The sequence below is a fragment of the Physcomitrium patens genome, chromosome 4 (genome assembly GCF_059467195.1).
Source record: "Physcomitrium patens ecotype Gransden chromosome 4, ASM5946719v1, whole genome shotgun sequence".
Lineage (NCBI taxonomy): Eukaryota > Viridiplantae > Streptophyta > Bryopsida > Funariales > Funariaceae > Physcomitrium > Physcomitrium patens.
In genome coordinates, this window is record NC_143413.1 from 13,957,794 (window position 1) to 13,975,909 (window position 18,116).

General features: G+C 34.0%; 3 protein-coding genes across 5 annotated transcripts; 2 read left to right on the top strand and 1 right to left on the bottom strand.

Annotated features, from left to right (window-relative positions):
- Window positions 1-537: 537 nt before the first annotated feature.
- Window positions 538-3,275, bottom strand: LOC112281919 (peroxidase P7). 2 transcript variants are annotated; one of them, XM_090249865.1, is made up of 4 exons: window positions 2,293-3,275; window positions 1,379-2,188; window positions 1,136-1,199; window positions 554-923 (listed from the first exon to the last, which is right to left on the bottom strand). In XM_090249865.1, the coding sequence occupies exons 1-2, from the start codon at window positions 2,851-2,853 to the stop codon at window positions 1,514-1,516; spliced, it is 1,236 nt and encodes a 411-aa protein (XP_090105991.1). In that variant the 5' UTR covers window positions 2,854-3,275; the 3' UTR covers window positions 554-923; window positions 1,136-1,199; window positions 1,379-1,513. The 2 variants fall into 2 exon arrangements, with proteins under 2 accessions (XP_024374719.1, XP_090105991.1); XM_024518951.3 differs by having other exon boundaries at window positions 538-1,199.
- A 61-nt stretch (window positions 3,276-3,336) lies between these two features.
- Window positions 3,337-4,455, top strand: LOC149989409 (early nodulin-like protein 12). The gene is made up of 2 exons (XM_090249866.1): window positions 3,337-3,739; window positions 3,840-4,455. The coding sequence occupies exons 1-2, from the start codon at window positions 3,631-3,633 to the stop codon at window positions 4,013-4,015; spliced, it is 285 nt and encodes a 94-aa protein (XP_090105992.1). The 5' UTR covers window positions 3,337-3,630; the 3' UTR covers window positions 4,016-4,455.
- Window positions 4,456-10,552: 6,097 nt separating this feature from the next.
- On the top strand, window positions 10,553-12,791 carry LOC112281844 (uncharacterized). Of its 2 annotated transcripts, XR_016502665.1 has the most exons (3): window positions 10,553-11,224; window positions 11,438-11,999; window positions 12,351-12,791. XR_016502665.1 is itself a non-coding variant. In XM_024518787.3 (2 exons), exons 1-2 carry the CDS (start codon window positions 10,969-10,971, stop codon window positions 11,947-11,949), a joined length of 768 nt encoding a protein of 255 aa, XP_024374555.3. In that variant the 5' UTR covers window positions 10,553-10,968; the 3' UTR covers window positions 11,950-12,259. The 2 variants fall into 2 exon arrangements, 1 of the variants encoding a protein (XP_024374555.3); XM_024518787.3 differs by lacking the exon at window positions 12,351-12,791 and having other exon boundaries at window positions 11,438-12,259.
- Window positions 12,792-18,116: the final 5,325 nt, after the last annotated feature.

The following is an 18,116-nucleotide window of genomic DNA, read 5'->3' on the forward strand; positions in this document are numbered from 1 at the left end:
TATTATCTTAATAATTCAACTAAATAATTTATTATAATACACAAAGATCACTTTGTCATCTTTATAGTTTTTACAAGTATTAGTTGGTACTAAGTATATTGAAAGCACTATCCTAATTCATTAAAATATTTACAACAAGATTTTTTTTATTATTTGTAAATAATTTATTTGTATAATAGATGGCTAATAATAGAAATTAATTGTGATTTTTTCATAAATATAGCATCTATTGACACACTATCCATATTTAAAAGATTATATATATATATATATATATATATACATTAGATGTCTTGAAAGGTTTGTTTTACAGTTGTCTCTGCTTGTACTACTAATTCATTGAGTTTTATAATTGACAATAAGTTTGTATCTGTAAGAATTGACAAAAAGAAAAAAAGAAAAAAAAAAGAAAAAAAAGTAATTTATTTATTTTCTACCTTGTATTATGAACTTTACCTCATTAATCAATAATTTTGAAATTTCAAAAAACATTTCATGGCAAATAATTATGAATTTTATCACAGAAGCAAAATCTCATATACAAAAACTTATATAATAGAATACCTCAATAACATTTTTCTTAACTATATCATCAAAACATATACATTGTTTTTGGTTAAATATTTAGAACGATGAATCTTCGATTCCCATAAGAAATTATAATCAATTTATTTCAAACAATATCTATAGCTATTTTGATGCACTCCAGAATAACTCAATTTAAACTCTCGCCGTTGGATGTGAGGAGCTCTCTGCAATCGACTCCCTCCCCCAAAAAATCGATTTGTTCATTGTTTGGTTAATGTTCGAATTTCTGTTTCCATATTGTTGTTTCTGAAGCACAAATTTGCTTTGAGCCAGAGCTCCAGCACCAATTTGCAGAGGATAAGAAGTACTGGGCGTTTTGGAAACATCGCGTTCATCTGATGAACCAAAAAAATGCGTCACAATGTTAAGTTTCTGTTTGAGTCTCATAGCGTGAGTTGGCGTGAAAATTCATTTCCACTTCATAGTCTGTTCACCCCTCTCCAGCCACTTTTGCCACTTTCTAAAGATCGTAAGATGAGCCCTTTCTAGATTTCTAAAGCTTGCACATGGTTTGAAACTCTACATCGGCCAAACGTCGAACCTTCACCTGTTCAATGCATTGCGTTGCAGATACTGGCCAATCGCCGATTGCCACACCTTCGCCTCATCCACTGACATGTAACAAGCCTAGTTCAACTCAATCCCTTCAACATGATTCGGATCGGAATAACCACAAATGAACTGGTTGGACATAGAGACACAAAAAAAAAAAAAAAAAAAAAAAAAAAGAAAAAGAGTGAATTGCTCACAACCGACCAATGTCTTAACAAATGCATAGAAACAGCCTTACCTGCGGTCGAATCCAACCATTCTCATCTTGCAACCTCACTGAATGGGACTTGACGTGATCACCTCCACAACAACAGCTCGGATTCAACCACCACAAGGACTGTCCCCCTGTGATAAAAAAGAAGCTATACTGAATCTATGAAGCAGGGTCGGAGCATGTGGGATTGCAAGGCTTCTGCCTGCAGAACTTGGTGCTCTGGGGAGCGAAGTCCATGTTCGCCTCAGGCCTTAGGTTGGCATCGATGGGATTGCGCACCCAGCACTGCTTGCGGATCTGTCCTTGAGTGCCTGTGAGGACTACGATGCGACCCATCTTCGCCATGGATTCCTTGAATGCGGTGAAGAATGCATCCTGGTTCTCCGCGAATTGAGTGACTAGCGGCTTGGTGCGAGGGTCAGTGAACAGAATGTTGTCCGATGTCAAGATGCCGCGACCTGCGACTAAGCTCCGAAAATAGCCATTGTCGAAGACTGTGGTGCTGTTGGTGTCGAGCGACATTCTGCGGTCGAGGCCTATTGTATTGCCTTCGACGCAGTAAGTGTACAGGTTCTCTCCGAATGAGACGTCGGGGAAAGGGTTTTTCACTCCTGGTGTGAACCGATCGGCAAATGAGGAGCACCGTGCTTGACCGATTGTGTGACCGCCAGAGAGCACCACCACATCGGTGAGATTCAGTCCTACGTTCTGGAAATTCTCTAGCAGCCCTGCGACTTGAAGCGTGCCGGCTGGCAAATTCGTCTTTGCGGCCGGTGCGAAAGATTCGAGTCCATCCCGTCGGCCATATGCTAGGTCGACGTGTGGTCCTCCCGCCTAGCAACAGAGCAGAGCACCGTGAGCTAATCCATAATCGTTCAAGACCTAATCCTGCGTGGATATAATTCTAGAAGCAAGATAGGACAATCGTGAACCCTTACTTGTTCCACAGCCTCCGCAGCAGCGGCGCCGAGGGTGTCAGCACATGACACTATGGCCTGGCAGGCTTTCTCGAGCTCGGCCTTTATTGAGTCTATGACAGAGTATTTGTCGACAGTGAAGTTGTTAGCGTGATCTCGCTCCGCGAGGTTCACCACGGTAGAATTGAGCAGCAGAGACGCATCGCAACCCATCACGAAGCAGTCATGAAAGAACAAACGAAGTAACTTTGCGGGAGTGAGGGAGTCTGCTAGAATGGCTCTAGCGACCTGGGTCTTCACAATTTGCTGAAATGACGGGCACGACTTGGTATAGAAATCGTAATCTAGTGGGGGTTCGCCGTGCACATCTGCACCCGTTGGGCGTGTAGCCACAGTCGATTGCGGGGGTAGTGGTGGTGAAGATGGCGCTGAAGGTGAAGGAGCTTCTAGTTGCTGTGGTGGGGCTGCATCTGGAGCCCCAACTTGGAGCACTTTGCGCCGCCCATTGAATGAACACTCCCAAGCGGATGCACTCAAGGCACACAAGCCATATATCACTCCGATTAGCAGAAACGACTTCATGTTCTCCACCAGTAGAAGTTGCTGGAATTGAAATGGTCCTTCCAGCAACTCCAGGTGCTCGATGGAGACGGATCGCACTCAAAAAGCTCAAACTAATGACCACTTAATCGCAATCACTAGAGTTACAAGACAGAACTCGAGCTTATACACACTCATAAGTTCAACGTTGGCATGGAAAATAAAAAACTCCACTAAATACTTACAATTTTGAAACGCCTCCGCGTTTTGTTCGTATTTTTTTCGCTTCAGCATTTCTACTTATCATCAGTAATTGTTCTGCAAAAGTCACGAAGCTTGCCCTTAAATTTCCTCCCACGTCATAACTCAGCCCTCATCGTCCAGTTCATAATGCTACCGACTATTATTTCTAAGCCATGCTTGCTTGTGGAGTGTATTATATTCTTGACTGATTGTCTGCTGCCCACTAATTTCTGTGTGGCATGACACGTTTCTTGCAATTAGAGTATTGCATGTCGCGAATGCCTTGACCAAATGAGAATTTCTGTGTACGAAGAAGTTTCAGAACGACATCTTTTCAGATCACCAGATCGTCAGTGTTCACCGCATCTTTCTATTTCATCAGCGAGTGGGCGTTCGACACCTGCATCTGCAAGCTGCTCTGGTGGTGCCCATCTTCGGCAGCTAGTTAGACTTGTTCAATCAATCGATCACATAATGGCACTGATGAAGCAGAGAAGAGTGGGCGGATTCTTGTAGGTTGCAGTTTTAGTGATAGCCGCGTCAACATTTCTGGAGGCAACGCTCGCTGTGCAGTATATGGTAGGGGGAGCCGTAGCAAAGTGGAGCTTTCTTCAGCCGAATTCTAATCTCACCTTCTACAACGACTGGGCGAAGAACAGCAATTTCAAAACTGGCGATTCTCTTCGTAGGTTATCGAATTTAAATCCTCTCTGTTTATTTGATTAACCTCGACGCCGTTGCGATGTGCAAGTTTTCTGATGCATTGGCTTTTCCACAATGGACAGTTTTCGAGTATGACAATGCGACTCATAGCGTGCTGCAATTGGCAACAGAGGCAGAATTTGTGGCATGTACCCTGCCTACGACGCCTGTCGGCAAGTGGTTTACTCAATACTCATTTCCAAGGCGGGTACTTATTACTTCATCTGCGGCACTCCACTTCATTGCAATCAAGGCATGAAACTCTCCATCCCAGCAACTGGAGAATTTGTTGAGGCGCCTCCTCCTCCTGCTCCTGCTCCTAATCCTGCTCCAAACGCCAGCCATGCCACATCGACTTCAATCTTCTCGGGCGATGTTTCACTTCTCGTCTTAGCATTGTCCGCTTTGATTGCTGTCTCATTGTGACGGGTCTAGATTTTGCTCATCTTCTATCATGTCGACTTAGACCGTAACATAGTGGTTCTTAGCGCATAATATTCTAATCTTAATTCGACCTGTTGCTTTCCGTGCAAATCTGAATCGTTGATAGCGGCTTAATGCTGTTATGTAAGCAGAAATTTGGTGAGATCATACGATCATTACCAGTTTCTTGCGTAGAACTTCACCTTTTGCGATGTCGTTGAAGAGATCTCGTATTGCACGGAAGAATAATAAACATTAATATAAAGCGTTCACGCATGCCGTATTTTTCGTTAGTAATTGTATGGCATTCTTATAGCTATTTGACTGTGCCCCTTCCATGTGGGAGTCTCCCCTTTCCCAGCTGAATAATTTGGGGGAACGCTGTTTAGACGCTAAGAATCTGAAAACGATGCGAAAAACACTTGGCGTGCAGGCGAGACTCATTCGCAGTGGGTTAGATGACTTTCAAACTAGACAACTCATGATCGAAGATGACCGGTCAACCAAGTCGCAGTCGTTGACGTGGTTTTTAGAGTGTTCGCTCCTCTCGCTTTCTAACTTTGAGACAATTAACTGACACAACATCCAAAAAATAGGGGATATTGTCGACACACTCTGGTCTCGAGTTTTTTCTGATCTTATCTTCACTTGGAACAGCCTGGCACATGAATCATGTGATGCATATATAAAGTAACGCTGGACCGATTCAGAGCTCCAGTGCTCGGGGTAAAGTAGCAGCCGCAACGACATATCGTCCCTCTTTCATCGCAAGAAACATCCCGCATTATTTGATGGAGCAGGAGTGTGTCAATTGTTCCTTCCGAGCCTAGGTTGACCTGATTGTACCACGAGGAACGTTTACTGCCCTCGGTCTCGGGATATTTATTCCTCAACACTGCGATGTACACGTGAGTGTAGCGATCGAGAGATTGGACTTCTTGAAGACCACTAAAGAACAAAGGATCATGACAAGTCTCCGTTTCAGGGGTCGCGGAGGTCCAGTGCAAAACTTGTCAACGCAATAGCGCTCCCACTAGACGGATCTCGGTGGACGGGTCCTTTGAATAGCTGCAGTTACAAGGATGATTTTATCGATGGGAAGAAGCACTGACTTTCATCGGGAGTTGGGTCAGAGGTAAGATCGACTTACCTCAAAATAGTATCAATCCTTACGAATCTTGATTGCAAAGGTTGAGGTAAAGAAGCAGATTTACTGCCTGTATATCTGTGAATGTATGTATGTGTGTATGTATCTCAAGTTTTTAAAGATATATTAAGATAGTAAAACCTTAAGGGCCTACATGAATACGCCTGTTTTGAGGAATTGGGTGTGTATTTTGAAAAAACCACAACTAGAACAAAATTATGAAATTATCCAAAGTAGTTGTTGGTCACAAAGTGAGATTACAATGATCACACATAATTCTATCCAGATGAAATACATGTGAACATACTGCATGGCATTATGAAGGCCATGGGACACACATTTCTCAATCAAATTCTGAGTTATTTGCGCAATGCATTATGAAATGTAATAAAGTGGAACTGCCATATTTGTGCTTTAGTAGAATAGAAACACAGGAAAGTCTTTTTTAACTGTTTGTATTACATGGAAAAAACATACCAAACGTGGTTCCAAATACGAATTCTTACTTCGAGAGCTAACTTCTCTGAGCTGTAAACTTGGGATGGTAGTGCTAATCGAGGTCTTCCGCTCAATTGAAAGATTGTGGTAGTTTCCTAATTCCGGGAAGAGGAAAGGACATTAAGATCAGTCCATGAATTAGTCTCCTGATTCCCACGTGATTTGTGAGGGTTCAAGTTTCGTTACGTTGGACCTAGGAGACAACGTCTACCTGAATGCCATTCTTGGTCTCTTGAAATGTATCCCAAAGTCGATGGCGTAGATGCACATGATTCCGGCTCCCACAGTAAAAAGTCCTGGGTCCCGAGGGCCCAGCAATTGTGGGGCAGTCACCACTGATCTATCGAGATTCTATTTTCCTATTGGATGTTCATTTTCTACCCTAGATACCCGAAGAGAATGATTTCAACGGATGTACTTGCTACACTGCACCATACAATCACCAACTCAGTAAAGATATAAAAATCTAATTTATACTAATTCATTATTTTATTTTATTTTAGAAGCAAGTAGATTATTCCACTTCATTTCTTGTGTTTTAAAGGCTGCATGCTACCTATCTTTAAATTAACATTTTTTTTGTCTTTCAACATTGATTTTTTTATAAAGATAGTGGATTATTCCTCTTTGTAAAAAAAATCATTTAGTATTAGAGATTGAAGATAATTCTCTTCTAGTTTGAATTATAGATTTGTTCAAATATCTTATAGAAAAAAAAGAAAAAATGATGGATGCTACACTTGGCAAAAGTGAGAATAGATTTACAACTATTGTAGATCTTTACAAGTTTGTCAATATTTTAAGTGTAAAAAACTCATATATTACTAATGTCAACCATACAAGTATTATTCCTATATCTATAGAAAAAGTCAACAATAAAATTCAACGTCTATACCAATAAGTTGTTTAGTTGAAAGAAATAAGTAGATTAAGCTTACAATCAAATTTAAGAAAACTTACTATAACAAGTATAAAGGAGGGAAGAATAAGTATGCTAAAGAAGTTTGATAGAATAAAATCAAAATTTCAAGGATTTTTACAATAAGTTAAGCTCTATCTAAAATTACATCTTTTACAATATCCTAATGAATTTACTCAAATTGAATTCATAGATGCATTTCTATTCAAAAGTATTAGCTCTTGGTTTACACATATAATGAAAAAAAAAATCACAATTCTTTTATGATTTTAATTCATTTACGTAAGTATTTATAATCATATTTTAAAAAAGTGATTAAAAAAAGATAGTAAAAACCAAACTCTTATTTTTATAATAAGAATCATGTTTAGCTACTACATATGCTGCTAAGTTTCAAAACCTTGCTTGCAATGAGGATTGAAATGAAAAATTTCTTGTTAATGAATTTTGATATAAGTTAAAAGATGATGTCAAAAACTTATCATTGACAATGTTAAAAATAAATTTATTAAAATAATTTATTGTTTAAGCCATTGCATGCAAAAATTGACTTTTTGAAAGATGCAAAGAACAAAGATTTGGTTTGAAAAGTATAAATCAAGTTTTGGTAAGAATTCTTAAGTTTTTAGAAACTTATTTATTAAGTCTAAAATTGATGGAAATTAATTCAATATGTTCTAAACCTCTCACTGAAAAAAAATAAATTAAAAAAAATACTCAATATCTCCAAGAAGGTTTATGCTTGTATTGTGAAAAACCTAAAGACAATACTCATTATTATTCAAAGAAGAAATATAATTAAAAAATAATATGATACATTCTTCTACTCAACATATATATATATATATATATATATATATATATATTTTTGCTTATTATAATTATCATCCATAATTTGATATGTTTAACTTTTCAAAAGTTGATAATCTTATGACAAAAGATTTGACAGATTATTTATTCGTGCTACATGTAATAATGAAGGTGCAAATAAAAAAAGCTCAATAACGACAAAAGATCTATGCAAATATCTATTGCTATGAACAATTTCAATTCCATATGGACAATAAAGCATGGTTACTTTGTCATAATATCAAGATTAGTTGCCTTGGTGATAAGTTAAATTATTGTAGAGTGACCATTTCTTATTTGTAAATAAATCAATCTAATTGCTTATAAATTACTCAAAGCACCATCAAAATAGATTGAAATACCTTGTTCATTAGCGCAAATATGATATTATTGAACGCACATAGAAGCCAACTAAAAATCTTACAAATGTAGCAAAGAAGGTTGATACTTTTCATTGAGGACATCCATCAAAATCAAGTTGAAGAATCAAGCAATTATTGATATAAAAGAATAGAGTTCAGTAGAACTTGATTCTATCTTTTATCTTTATTTGTAGTTTTTGTATATTTGTGGCACTAAAGAAATGAAGAATCAATAATTAGCAAATTTAATTCAAGCATTATTGTTTGATGAGTTATCAAACAAGATATTGAACTTGTCACAACCTTCAAAACGATGTAATAGAGATAAAGAACTTCAAGCACAACATGTTCTTTCTTGAATAAATGGCAAGATATAATGTATTTGATATCATGATCTTGGAAGAGACTCTTAATGTTTGGTAATATTACAGTAAAATATAATAATTTTTATTCAAAGAAATCACACATATATATATATATATAATTAAAAAATTATAAATATATTAGAAATTTTGATTAAATTTAAATATACAAAATTATTTTTAAATAATGTGTATTTAAAATCATATATATAATATCAATATATAAAATAAATTATTTTAAAATTAATAAAATATTAAAATTACATACACCTTTTTTTACTCAAAATAAAATGACTGAAAATTCTCATTTGCAAAATATCTCATGTTAAACCCCAAAGGGTAGGCCCGGCCCGGGCAGTGCATACTATCTCGAGAGCGGGCAGCAGCTGCCCAGGCATGCTGTCTGCTACCAAGTGTTCATGCCAAGTGGATGCTCCCAGGTGCACTGCGGCATGACACCGTGTCCGTGAGTGCGCTGGCAAAGTATCATTCCAAGCGGATGCTGACTGACACATGTCAGAAAGAATCATGCTGGGACGGTACACGCTGCCGTCGACGTCCCTCCCAACTGGTCTGGAGCCATGTCGAGTATTCCTTCAAGATGGGGTCAAGTTCTATGGTGACTTTGGTGATCGGTGCAGGTTATGAATCATGCAACACACACTCACAGCCACACGCGCACACAGAACGTCCGTGGAACTATGCGTAGAACTGACGTGCAACGATGACCTTCTGAATCTCACCACTTCAGGGCGTCTACTGTAATCCAGTCAGCGGCGGGGGCACAAGCCATCACTGACAACTACTGAAACTTCATTTCTGGAGAGTGCGATTCTGTAAGTATTCGAGGTTGTTCCACCGGAGCATAGTACGCTCTGACAACTCTCCGTTCTCTGCATACTAAAGATGTGGGGGCCTTTGAAGTAAGAGCTAGGGGTGCGGCATACTTCCATTTGCTTTGAGCACGGTGGTGGAACTCGGCACAGGGCGTGCACGGCGCAGGATTGCCTGCTGCGTTCTGGTGCAAGCTCATAGTCTGCTATTGTGATGCTTTCTATTAGAAGTCTTTTAACATGTAGATACAAATTTAACGGTAGAGAAGATTAGAAGTAAAATAACTTAATAGTTTGAAGAAAAATAATCGTGGTGATGTGGGACATCATCAGAAGTTTCAAAATTATTTTAGAAATGTATGTGGAATTAAACATGATAAACTAAATAAACAAACAAACAAACAAAGAGTATAGAAAATAATATACTCCTACTTTTTTTTAAATCATAGAATAATGTTTTTCAAAATTACGAATATAAGGATTCATGTATTAAATAACTACATATATTGATAGTCATTGATTTTGTGGTTGATTGTAATGATTAGAGATTATATAAATTCTTGTTAAGTAAGACAATATTTAACCTAAATGGTACTGTATTAGCACAATGTGATTTTAGCTCACAACAAAGTTGCTAACTAGTCTAGAAAATTTTTATTCTTATCTAAGATTGAGGTGTAGAAAAGATTGTAGATATACATGATTTGACTTCTTGCATTTTTACACAAGATGATACATCTTTAAATAAGAATTTAAGTTACAGGCTGGACCAAAAATATATGCAAAAAATAATGCCATTGAAAATGCACAAAAATACTCAATTGTTGTTACATATAAATTTAATATTACACAAGATGGAAATTAATTATGATTCTGCAGTTACCATCTTTTTGATATAACACACTCAAGAAAAAATATATCATGAAGAAATAAACTTGAGATATGATTTTTATTTTTATTTTTTATAATGTTCCATATCCATCTTCCAATAAATATAGAATACCAATTCAAGTTTTTTTAAAAAAAAACAAAAACCTCAAAATTTAAGTACTTCATTACTTTTAACTCATTTTTCATGACATTTAAACTTTAGAAAGAGAAGAAAAAGAGGACATAAACTACATAAACACAAGAAATGCACTATATGTATGTTCATTTACATACACCCCCAATGAAATCAAATCAAGGTCACTAATCTAACATATTTTTGAACTCCACACACAAATAGAGACAAAGAATAATTTTTTTGGGAAAACCAAAAGTGGGGTGGGGGCAGGTATGCCCACACAGAATATCAGGTAATGGCCACTTTTTAGTTACCTTTCGAATTTTCCAACATGTGCCGGTTCCGGGCTCTCTACTTTACGAGCCCTTGCCTCCACTTCGGCTTGTGTTCCTGGAGCAGCTAGGGTTACAAATCTCGTTGCAGTTGATGATGAGCGGCGGGGCGTATAATTTTCTCGCCGCCTCCCTGCCTTCGCGGTTTGCTTGAAAGTGTGAAATTGAAGTGTGAATGCCAGGCTTTAACTCCATTTCTGGGTGGGGCTTTGTTCTAGAGCAAGGAATGTTAACTCTCAGTCAGATGCTTTCGGCTGTGTGCTCAGTAATAACTGTGTATTGATACACTCTTAGTACGAACATACGAACGTTTCTCTGTTTTGGAATACTGTATCTGAGGATTTGCGCTTTTAGAGGCGAAGCGTGGACTGTAAGTGTCAGGAAGCTGTTTACTGTGCTGGTTTTTTTTTTTTCGCTCGGACCAGGCGTGGTATCGATTCTCGCCGCATCTGCAGCAGGAAGGAGGTTACGAAGTGTTGCGATGAGTATCGGTTTGGGGTTTGTCCAGTTCCCAAATCAGCCAGAGATAGATGATGCTGCTGCAATTGCGGATAACGGCGATCCTCCGCCACACCCTGGGAGCCCGCGTTTCAATCAATTACCCTTCCTCCGCGCGGATGAGGTTGAAGAATTTCTTAACGTAGATGCTCCGAACCGCGGCCAAAACCAGCCTCTCGAGGACGACTTGGATCTAGCTGTTCCGGACCAGGTCCAAAACCAGGCTCACGAGGAGCTAGGTTAGTGTTTTCACGCACACACACTCTCTCTCTCAAGTTTTGTTTCCGTAAGTTATGCAGCGGTGATCAGTCTGGTTATGCCACTCTTGATGTTTTTTGTTTTGGCAACAACCTTCTCTTACAGTTGGCGATAGCACATTGTGCGACCATTTGTCAATAAAATCTGAGGGTTGGCAATGTCTTGCTGCTGATATCTTCTTTTTGCCCATTCAGGTAACTTAATTCAACGACACCCCGCTGGCATCTTCGGTGTGGAGTACTGGGAAGTGTACTCGGGCTTGGATTACATCGATGAGGTGGTCAAAGAGTTTGCTCAAGAGGAGGAATTAGAGGACGACGAGAAGGTGGTGGATAGCTCACCATCGGACAACTCAATTCAACCTTATGCCACTGGCATTGACTCTGCGGAGTACGGGGAAGTGGACGCAAGCTCGGATTACAGCGATGAGTTGGTAAACGCAGATCCTGAAGAGGAGGAATCAGAGAAGGACGAGAACGAAGAGAAGGTGCTGGACAGTGAACCATCAGAACCGCCATCCAAACGGATACGTGCTGTCGACAATCCCTCCGTCGAGCTGAGCCCTTCAATATCTGTTGACAACAAGCTTCTGCATGAAATCTTTCCTCCGAATCAGTCCATTGCAATGATGGGTGTACAGGACGTGTCAATACGGGATGCCGACGCCTCTCTTCCGTTCGGATCTGTGCTGGAGCGCTCACCATGATTTGCCACCATTCGAATTTCAGCTCACTGATGACTGGCGGCTCACGTATTGTGAGCACATAACCTTACCTTATTTTCTGTATGTTAGAACACCCCCTTAAAGCAGTTTCCGATTCATTTAGGAATCTCTATTGTACATTTGAGTTCGAGCTTCCGAAAGTAAATTATTTTCTTTTTTTTTAGTCACATTTACAATAACTATAGTTAGATTATATGTTGAAAAAGGACTCCAGTATGAATTTATTTCTGCTACGACTTCGAAGTGCTGAGGTGAAACTCGAACATGACGAGTAAAGCAGTTTGTGGCCCTATGACTGCTTTGTGATGGTTTGGTGAAGCTGTTGAGCTTCGAAAGTTGTTGCAGATTTATGTCCTAACTCAAGCACAATGTACTTACCACAGGTTTAAAGTCTCTGCAAACCAATGAATGCACATGAAGCAAGGATTTAAAATTTCCGTCATGACATCGGTAGACGCAAAGTTCGCGTTTGGAAATTATAAGGTCGCCGGACTTTGACTCCCTTGCTTCTCTCAACTTAAGCTTTCTAACCATGCCGGAACATCAGTTCCTAGTCATATGTACTGCTCACGTTGGTTGGGGACCCCTCTATACTTAAAAGTGCTCGCTCTTATCTGTCACGGCAAAAATTACAAAGAGTAGATTCATCAAACTTAGCATCTTTGTATTGGTGGTGAATTTGATGATATCAAAAAAATGTCTCTTGCTACCGTTTACTTCAAGTGCTGCCAATTATAGTATTTATCCACTATTCTGTAAATCAGTTTTAGTGATATAATGTAATTGAGATAATTAATAAATATATGTGTGTATTTATTCACATATATGTACATATATGTGTACGAATAGCAGTTGCTGTCTTTACTCTGTGTTGTAAGCATGCTGTTATAAGCAAGCTGTTATAAGCAAGCTACAAATGCTCAACAGTATGTGACATGATGATAAATTAATATGCAAATAAATTAATCACAATCTCACGAGCATACTTATCCCATTCTACACCATACTTGAGGAAAGTAATAGAAAAGGAATTACCTGTGCGTATGAGCAGAAGTATGAAATTATTAAATAGGAAATCACATGTGCGACATGAAAAGAACCACATAAAAATGTAATATTTTTATCAAGAAAATGAAATAAAAAATGAATTTTTTATATATACATGGGCAAACACACATAAAAACGTAATGCAAATAGGTTATTAATATTCATCTATTTTCTTAATAGAGGAAAGCACATTTAATTGTTAGGAATCTAATAGGAGTAGTAAGAGACCCATCTTAGAAAGAAGAAAGTAGTTCTATTTAATATATGACTATGAGTCCAAGGTTCCTAAATTGTTTATTTATTGTTTTTCTATCATCTGGAATTCTTGTCTAAAATCTCATTATTGCATTATTTCCACATGGTCTAAAAGTATGTACTAATTACTAGTGGTTTCTTGACTTTCATGTTTTTGGATTAGAATACATTCTAAAGTTTGTTTGTTTTAGAGTTTAGACTTGGTAAAAGACATAGATTGGTTGATGTTGGTTAAGGGCCTCCTTCCATGCTTAATTGGTGGGCAATGTTAATCTTAGACATTGCCCACATCTAGTGATCTTTACAAGACAAAGTCTATCCATTCTCAAAATTTACACTTCCATATGTAAGGCATGTGAAGCATTTTATGACTTAGGGCCTACTTGCACAATATTTATGAATATGATTTTTTTTTTAATATTCTCCTCATTTATGGTTTGAAACTTTCTCTTAAATAGGCAAGTGACCTTTCATAGGAGGTCATATAAAGATCTAATGACCTCCTATGGTAGGTCAAAGTCCATCAATTCATTGGTGAATTGCTTCACCTCCTTTTTTTGCTCTCTAAAGTCGATTAAGGACAATTTTCGGCCTCATTGCTAAAATTGGTGATTTGTCAAAAAATTGGAGGAAGGTTTTGTACTTAAGTGCCAAATTTGCCCATCGATCAAACATGGAAGAAGATCCTTAGTTGATTCATGAAGTTTGTTCTTCATTCTAATGTTGAATTGGTTTCAAGGCAATTTTAATATAAATAAATAAATTTGGATTAATATGGCTAATTTGGATTTAAGAGGTTGCAATCAATGCATAGAGAAAAAATAACTAAGAAAAAATTTTGAAATATATATTATTGTTGTGTTTCAAAATCACATTTGTTATAAGTATTTTTGCTTAGTTCTTTTTTCTCTATGCATTGATTACAACCTCTTAAATCCAAATTAGCCATATTAATCCAAATTTATTTATTTTTGGCTCACTTATATTTTGTAATAATTTCTAATTACAATTTAAAATAACAATGTAGAATTTCTATCTATTTAATGACTTAGATAAGAGTAGAAAAGATTCTATCTTAATCAAAGTTACATCTTTACATGCTATATGAGTTTATTCAAGAAAAGTCAAGAAGGTCTTCTTCTAGTTTCAAGACTTGGCCATAAAAAGATTGGAGAATTTTTTTTCATTTAGATACTTAATAGTGCAATGGATATGGTTAAATATAGAGTTTTAAATTTAGGCCTTTGTTTAAATCATGTATTAATTTAAGTTGAATGTCTAAAAATGTAGCACTTAAAAATTTTATTTAATTAAACGTTGCAAAATTTCACAAAAATAAATTATACAAAATAAATGACCATTCAAGTTTTGTAAATTAGTTGTAAAAATTTAAAAAATCCTTATATTTTTTATTTATTTAATTAACTAGAAATAAAAGAACATATAGCAATAAACATCCCTTTTTATTCAAAGAAATATAAAAATCTCAGTGCATATTTCGTAGAAGTTAATCTAAATTATCTCCCAAAACTACAAAATAAAATATAAAATTGTTGGAGCAGATACTTTCAATCTGTTATTTCTTTTGACTTTTTTAGCATTGATTTTATTTGTTTTTAATCCATAAAATTGGAGATAGTATAAGAGCTAGTTAAATCTTAAGCTTTTTTTTAAAACATGCTATAGTTTTCTTAAATACCTAGTTTATAACATTAGAATAGATGTTTTTTATTTTTATTTTAAAAAAATATTATTAGATTATATTTTTTAAATTATAGAATATAAATTTATATATTTATAACTTCTAAATTATATATATATATATATATATACTTTATAGAAGAAATTAGTTAATAATAACATGAATTCCTAAATATAATTCATGAAAAAATGATTTATTTTAAGCATATCCCATTAGAATTATAATCCTTGACTCTCTTAACTCTTTGTCTAGGAGTTCTACATCAATGTGGAATTGTTGAAGTTTGCAATCATGTTTTTATTCTTTATGTCTATAATATCTACTTTTATGCAAGTACAATGCTTTAAAAATATGTGCACATTAAAAACTTTGCAACCCTCTTGTGCATGATCCAATCTTCATGCCAAGCAATTGCATAATTAAACTTCTTTAAGTCATTCTTTTATTTGATTTGAATAATAATTTTAAAAAATTGTTTACTTAATATTTTTTTTTCTTTTACATGATAGTATTGATTTTTAAATTTTAGATTAAGTTTTCAGTAACTAATGACAAAATAGGAGTTCTTTTCTTTACATAATGTAATGAATGTAAATACAAATAAAAATACAAGCTTATTTTTTTAATACAAATTAGTCACAATAGTTATATAAAGTATTTATTTATTCTTAAAAATTTATATATTGACTTTTAACACAAATGTATATATATATATATATATATATATATATATATGTGATAATTTGTACAAATTTTTCACTTCCAATAATAAGATCCAAATTATATATATTTAAACTTTTTGAAAGCCATGATTTGTGTAATTAATTAAGCTATTAAAGAATATTGTATTTTTGGTCATTGTATATTAAAGAATTAAAATTCTATATTCTAATTAATATTTATTGTTGAAGAGCCATAGAAACATCAACAAATCCTTGAGAAAAACTTAAGAGGTCTTTATACCTAAAAGCTTAGCTTAAAAGGCCATAGTTATAAAGCCTTATCAAGATCCCCTACTTGGTGAAGAAAACCCTTCTTATGAAAGTCTTGGTCTTTAGACTTAGTATAAAGTAAAAAATTTTAAATACTATTGTCTATAAAATAGTATTTTTTATGCTTTAGTTTTAGAAATTATTTGTTGAAGTTAATCAAGTTCTACAACAATTTAATTTGATTGATGGAATTTTATACTTAAGAAAAAAGGTGAGTGATAAAAAAATTATTTTTTTTGATTAGTTAAGATTAATAAACTACACTTAGTTAGTTATATTCTTAGCAAAATTAGAACAAACGTCCAAAAGTCTAAAAGTCCAAAAATGAAACAATAAGATAGAATATATATATTTGTTTAGTACACGGCATGAATAATGTTATCTTTTGGAATTTTAATTGGACCCATCTTAAGATATTATTCTTCTATAATAAATAAGTAGCATGTAAGAAATTACTAAAATAAACTATCAAAAAATCATGAATTGATTAGTTCATATTTTTTCATTCTTATCAAAATAAAAATATGAGCTGATACATTTAGACTTGTAATAAAAGAATGATTTGGTCCAATTTTTGGAATTTTTTTACTTTATACTAAGTGTAAAGACCAAGACTTTCATAAGAAGGGTTTTCTTCACCAAGTAGGGGATCTTGATAAGGCTTTATAACTATGGCCTTTTAAGCTAAGCTTTTAGGTATAAAGACCTCTTAAGTTTTTCTCAAGGATTTGTTGATGCTTCTATGGCTCTTCAACAATAAACATTTCTCATAGATTGCAAAAGTTGCAAATCTTTATGGATAAAATAATCCTTGCTAGCAAAACATTGCATAAAAAGTATATATTTTATGGACTTGTGCAAAACTAAACATCAATATACATATTTATTTAAAAATATTATATTGCCAAAAAAGGTTAAAAAATATATAGAAACTTAAATCTGTAAATTGTGAAAAAATTAAACTATAGACTTATAAGAAAATTTATTCTAACCTTACATAGTAAAATTTATGATTAAACTTATATTATAAGATAATAGTAAATAACTAACGAAATCCAAAAAATAAGTATAATCCATCTTTTCAAAAAAATTAATAAAGAATCGTTATTTTTTTAATACAATATAAATAAAATAAAATAGAAATAAAAACTAATAATTCAATTTTTTGATAACCAAAAATTCAACCAAATACAATTTATTTTATAATTAAGTTTATTTCAATATAAAAATAAATAAAAATTTAATTAAACTACCGGTACACAAAAAAAAAAAAAAAAAAAAAAAAAAACTTTGTACAGATCTGCACTAACTCATAAAAAAGTACACCTTGTATTAAAAAAATATATGGTTTCTAATATATCACTATTTACATGAAAAAGTCTAAATATTTTAATGGTTAAATTTTTATAAATTCATGAAAATACATATATATTAAAAATATTACATATCATTAAATTACATATGCAATGTGATAAATTTAAAATTATATGTTATTTATATCCATAATTTTATGGATACATACTTATATATATATATATATATATATATATATATGTGTGTGTGTGTGTGTAGATATAATAAAAGAACATAGAATAATTTCAAAAAAAATTCAAGGTATAAAATAACTTGATGATATATATATATATATATATATATATATATATATATTGATAAGAACAATCATAAATTTTACAGAATTCAAATTTATATGAAAGTAATTCTGCAAAAGAAATTAAAAAAATACCTACAATACACCTATAATATAATATTTATAATCTCTTCTTAAAGCCAATTTGATTTAATAAAAGTTAATCAGATTTTATAATCATTTTATTTATCCTATTTTTTTCATATTTAAAAATAATAACTTTTTTTAATATTATTTATTTTATTATTTTATAAATTATATTAAATTATATAAATTATTATATTCCACCATATTATTAGTATTTTTGATTAAAAAAAATAAAAATGATAATTTGTATTGATATTGAATTTAGTTTGTATTATATATTAATAGTTGAAATATTTGATATATTAGAGGATTGTTTTTTGTTTAATTAATATTTTGAATTCATATAATAACTTTTACCACAAGTACAATTAATTAAAATTTAGTATAAAATTATAGTATTAACAAAGTTAGAAAATAT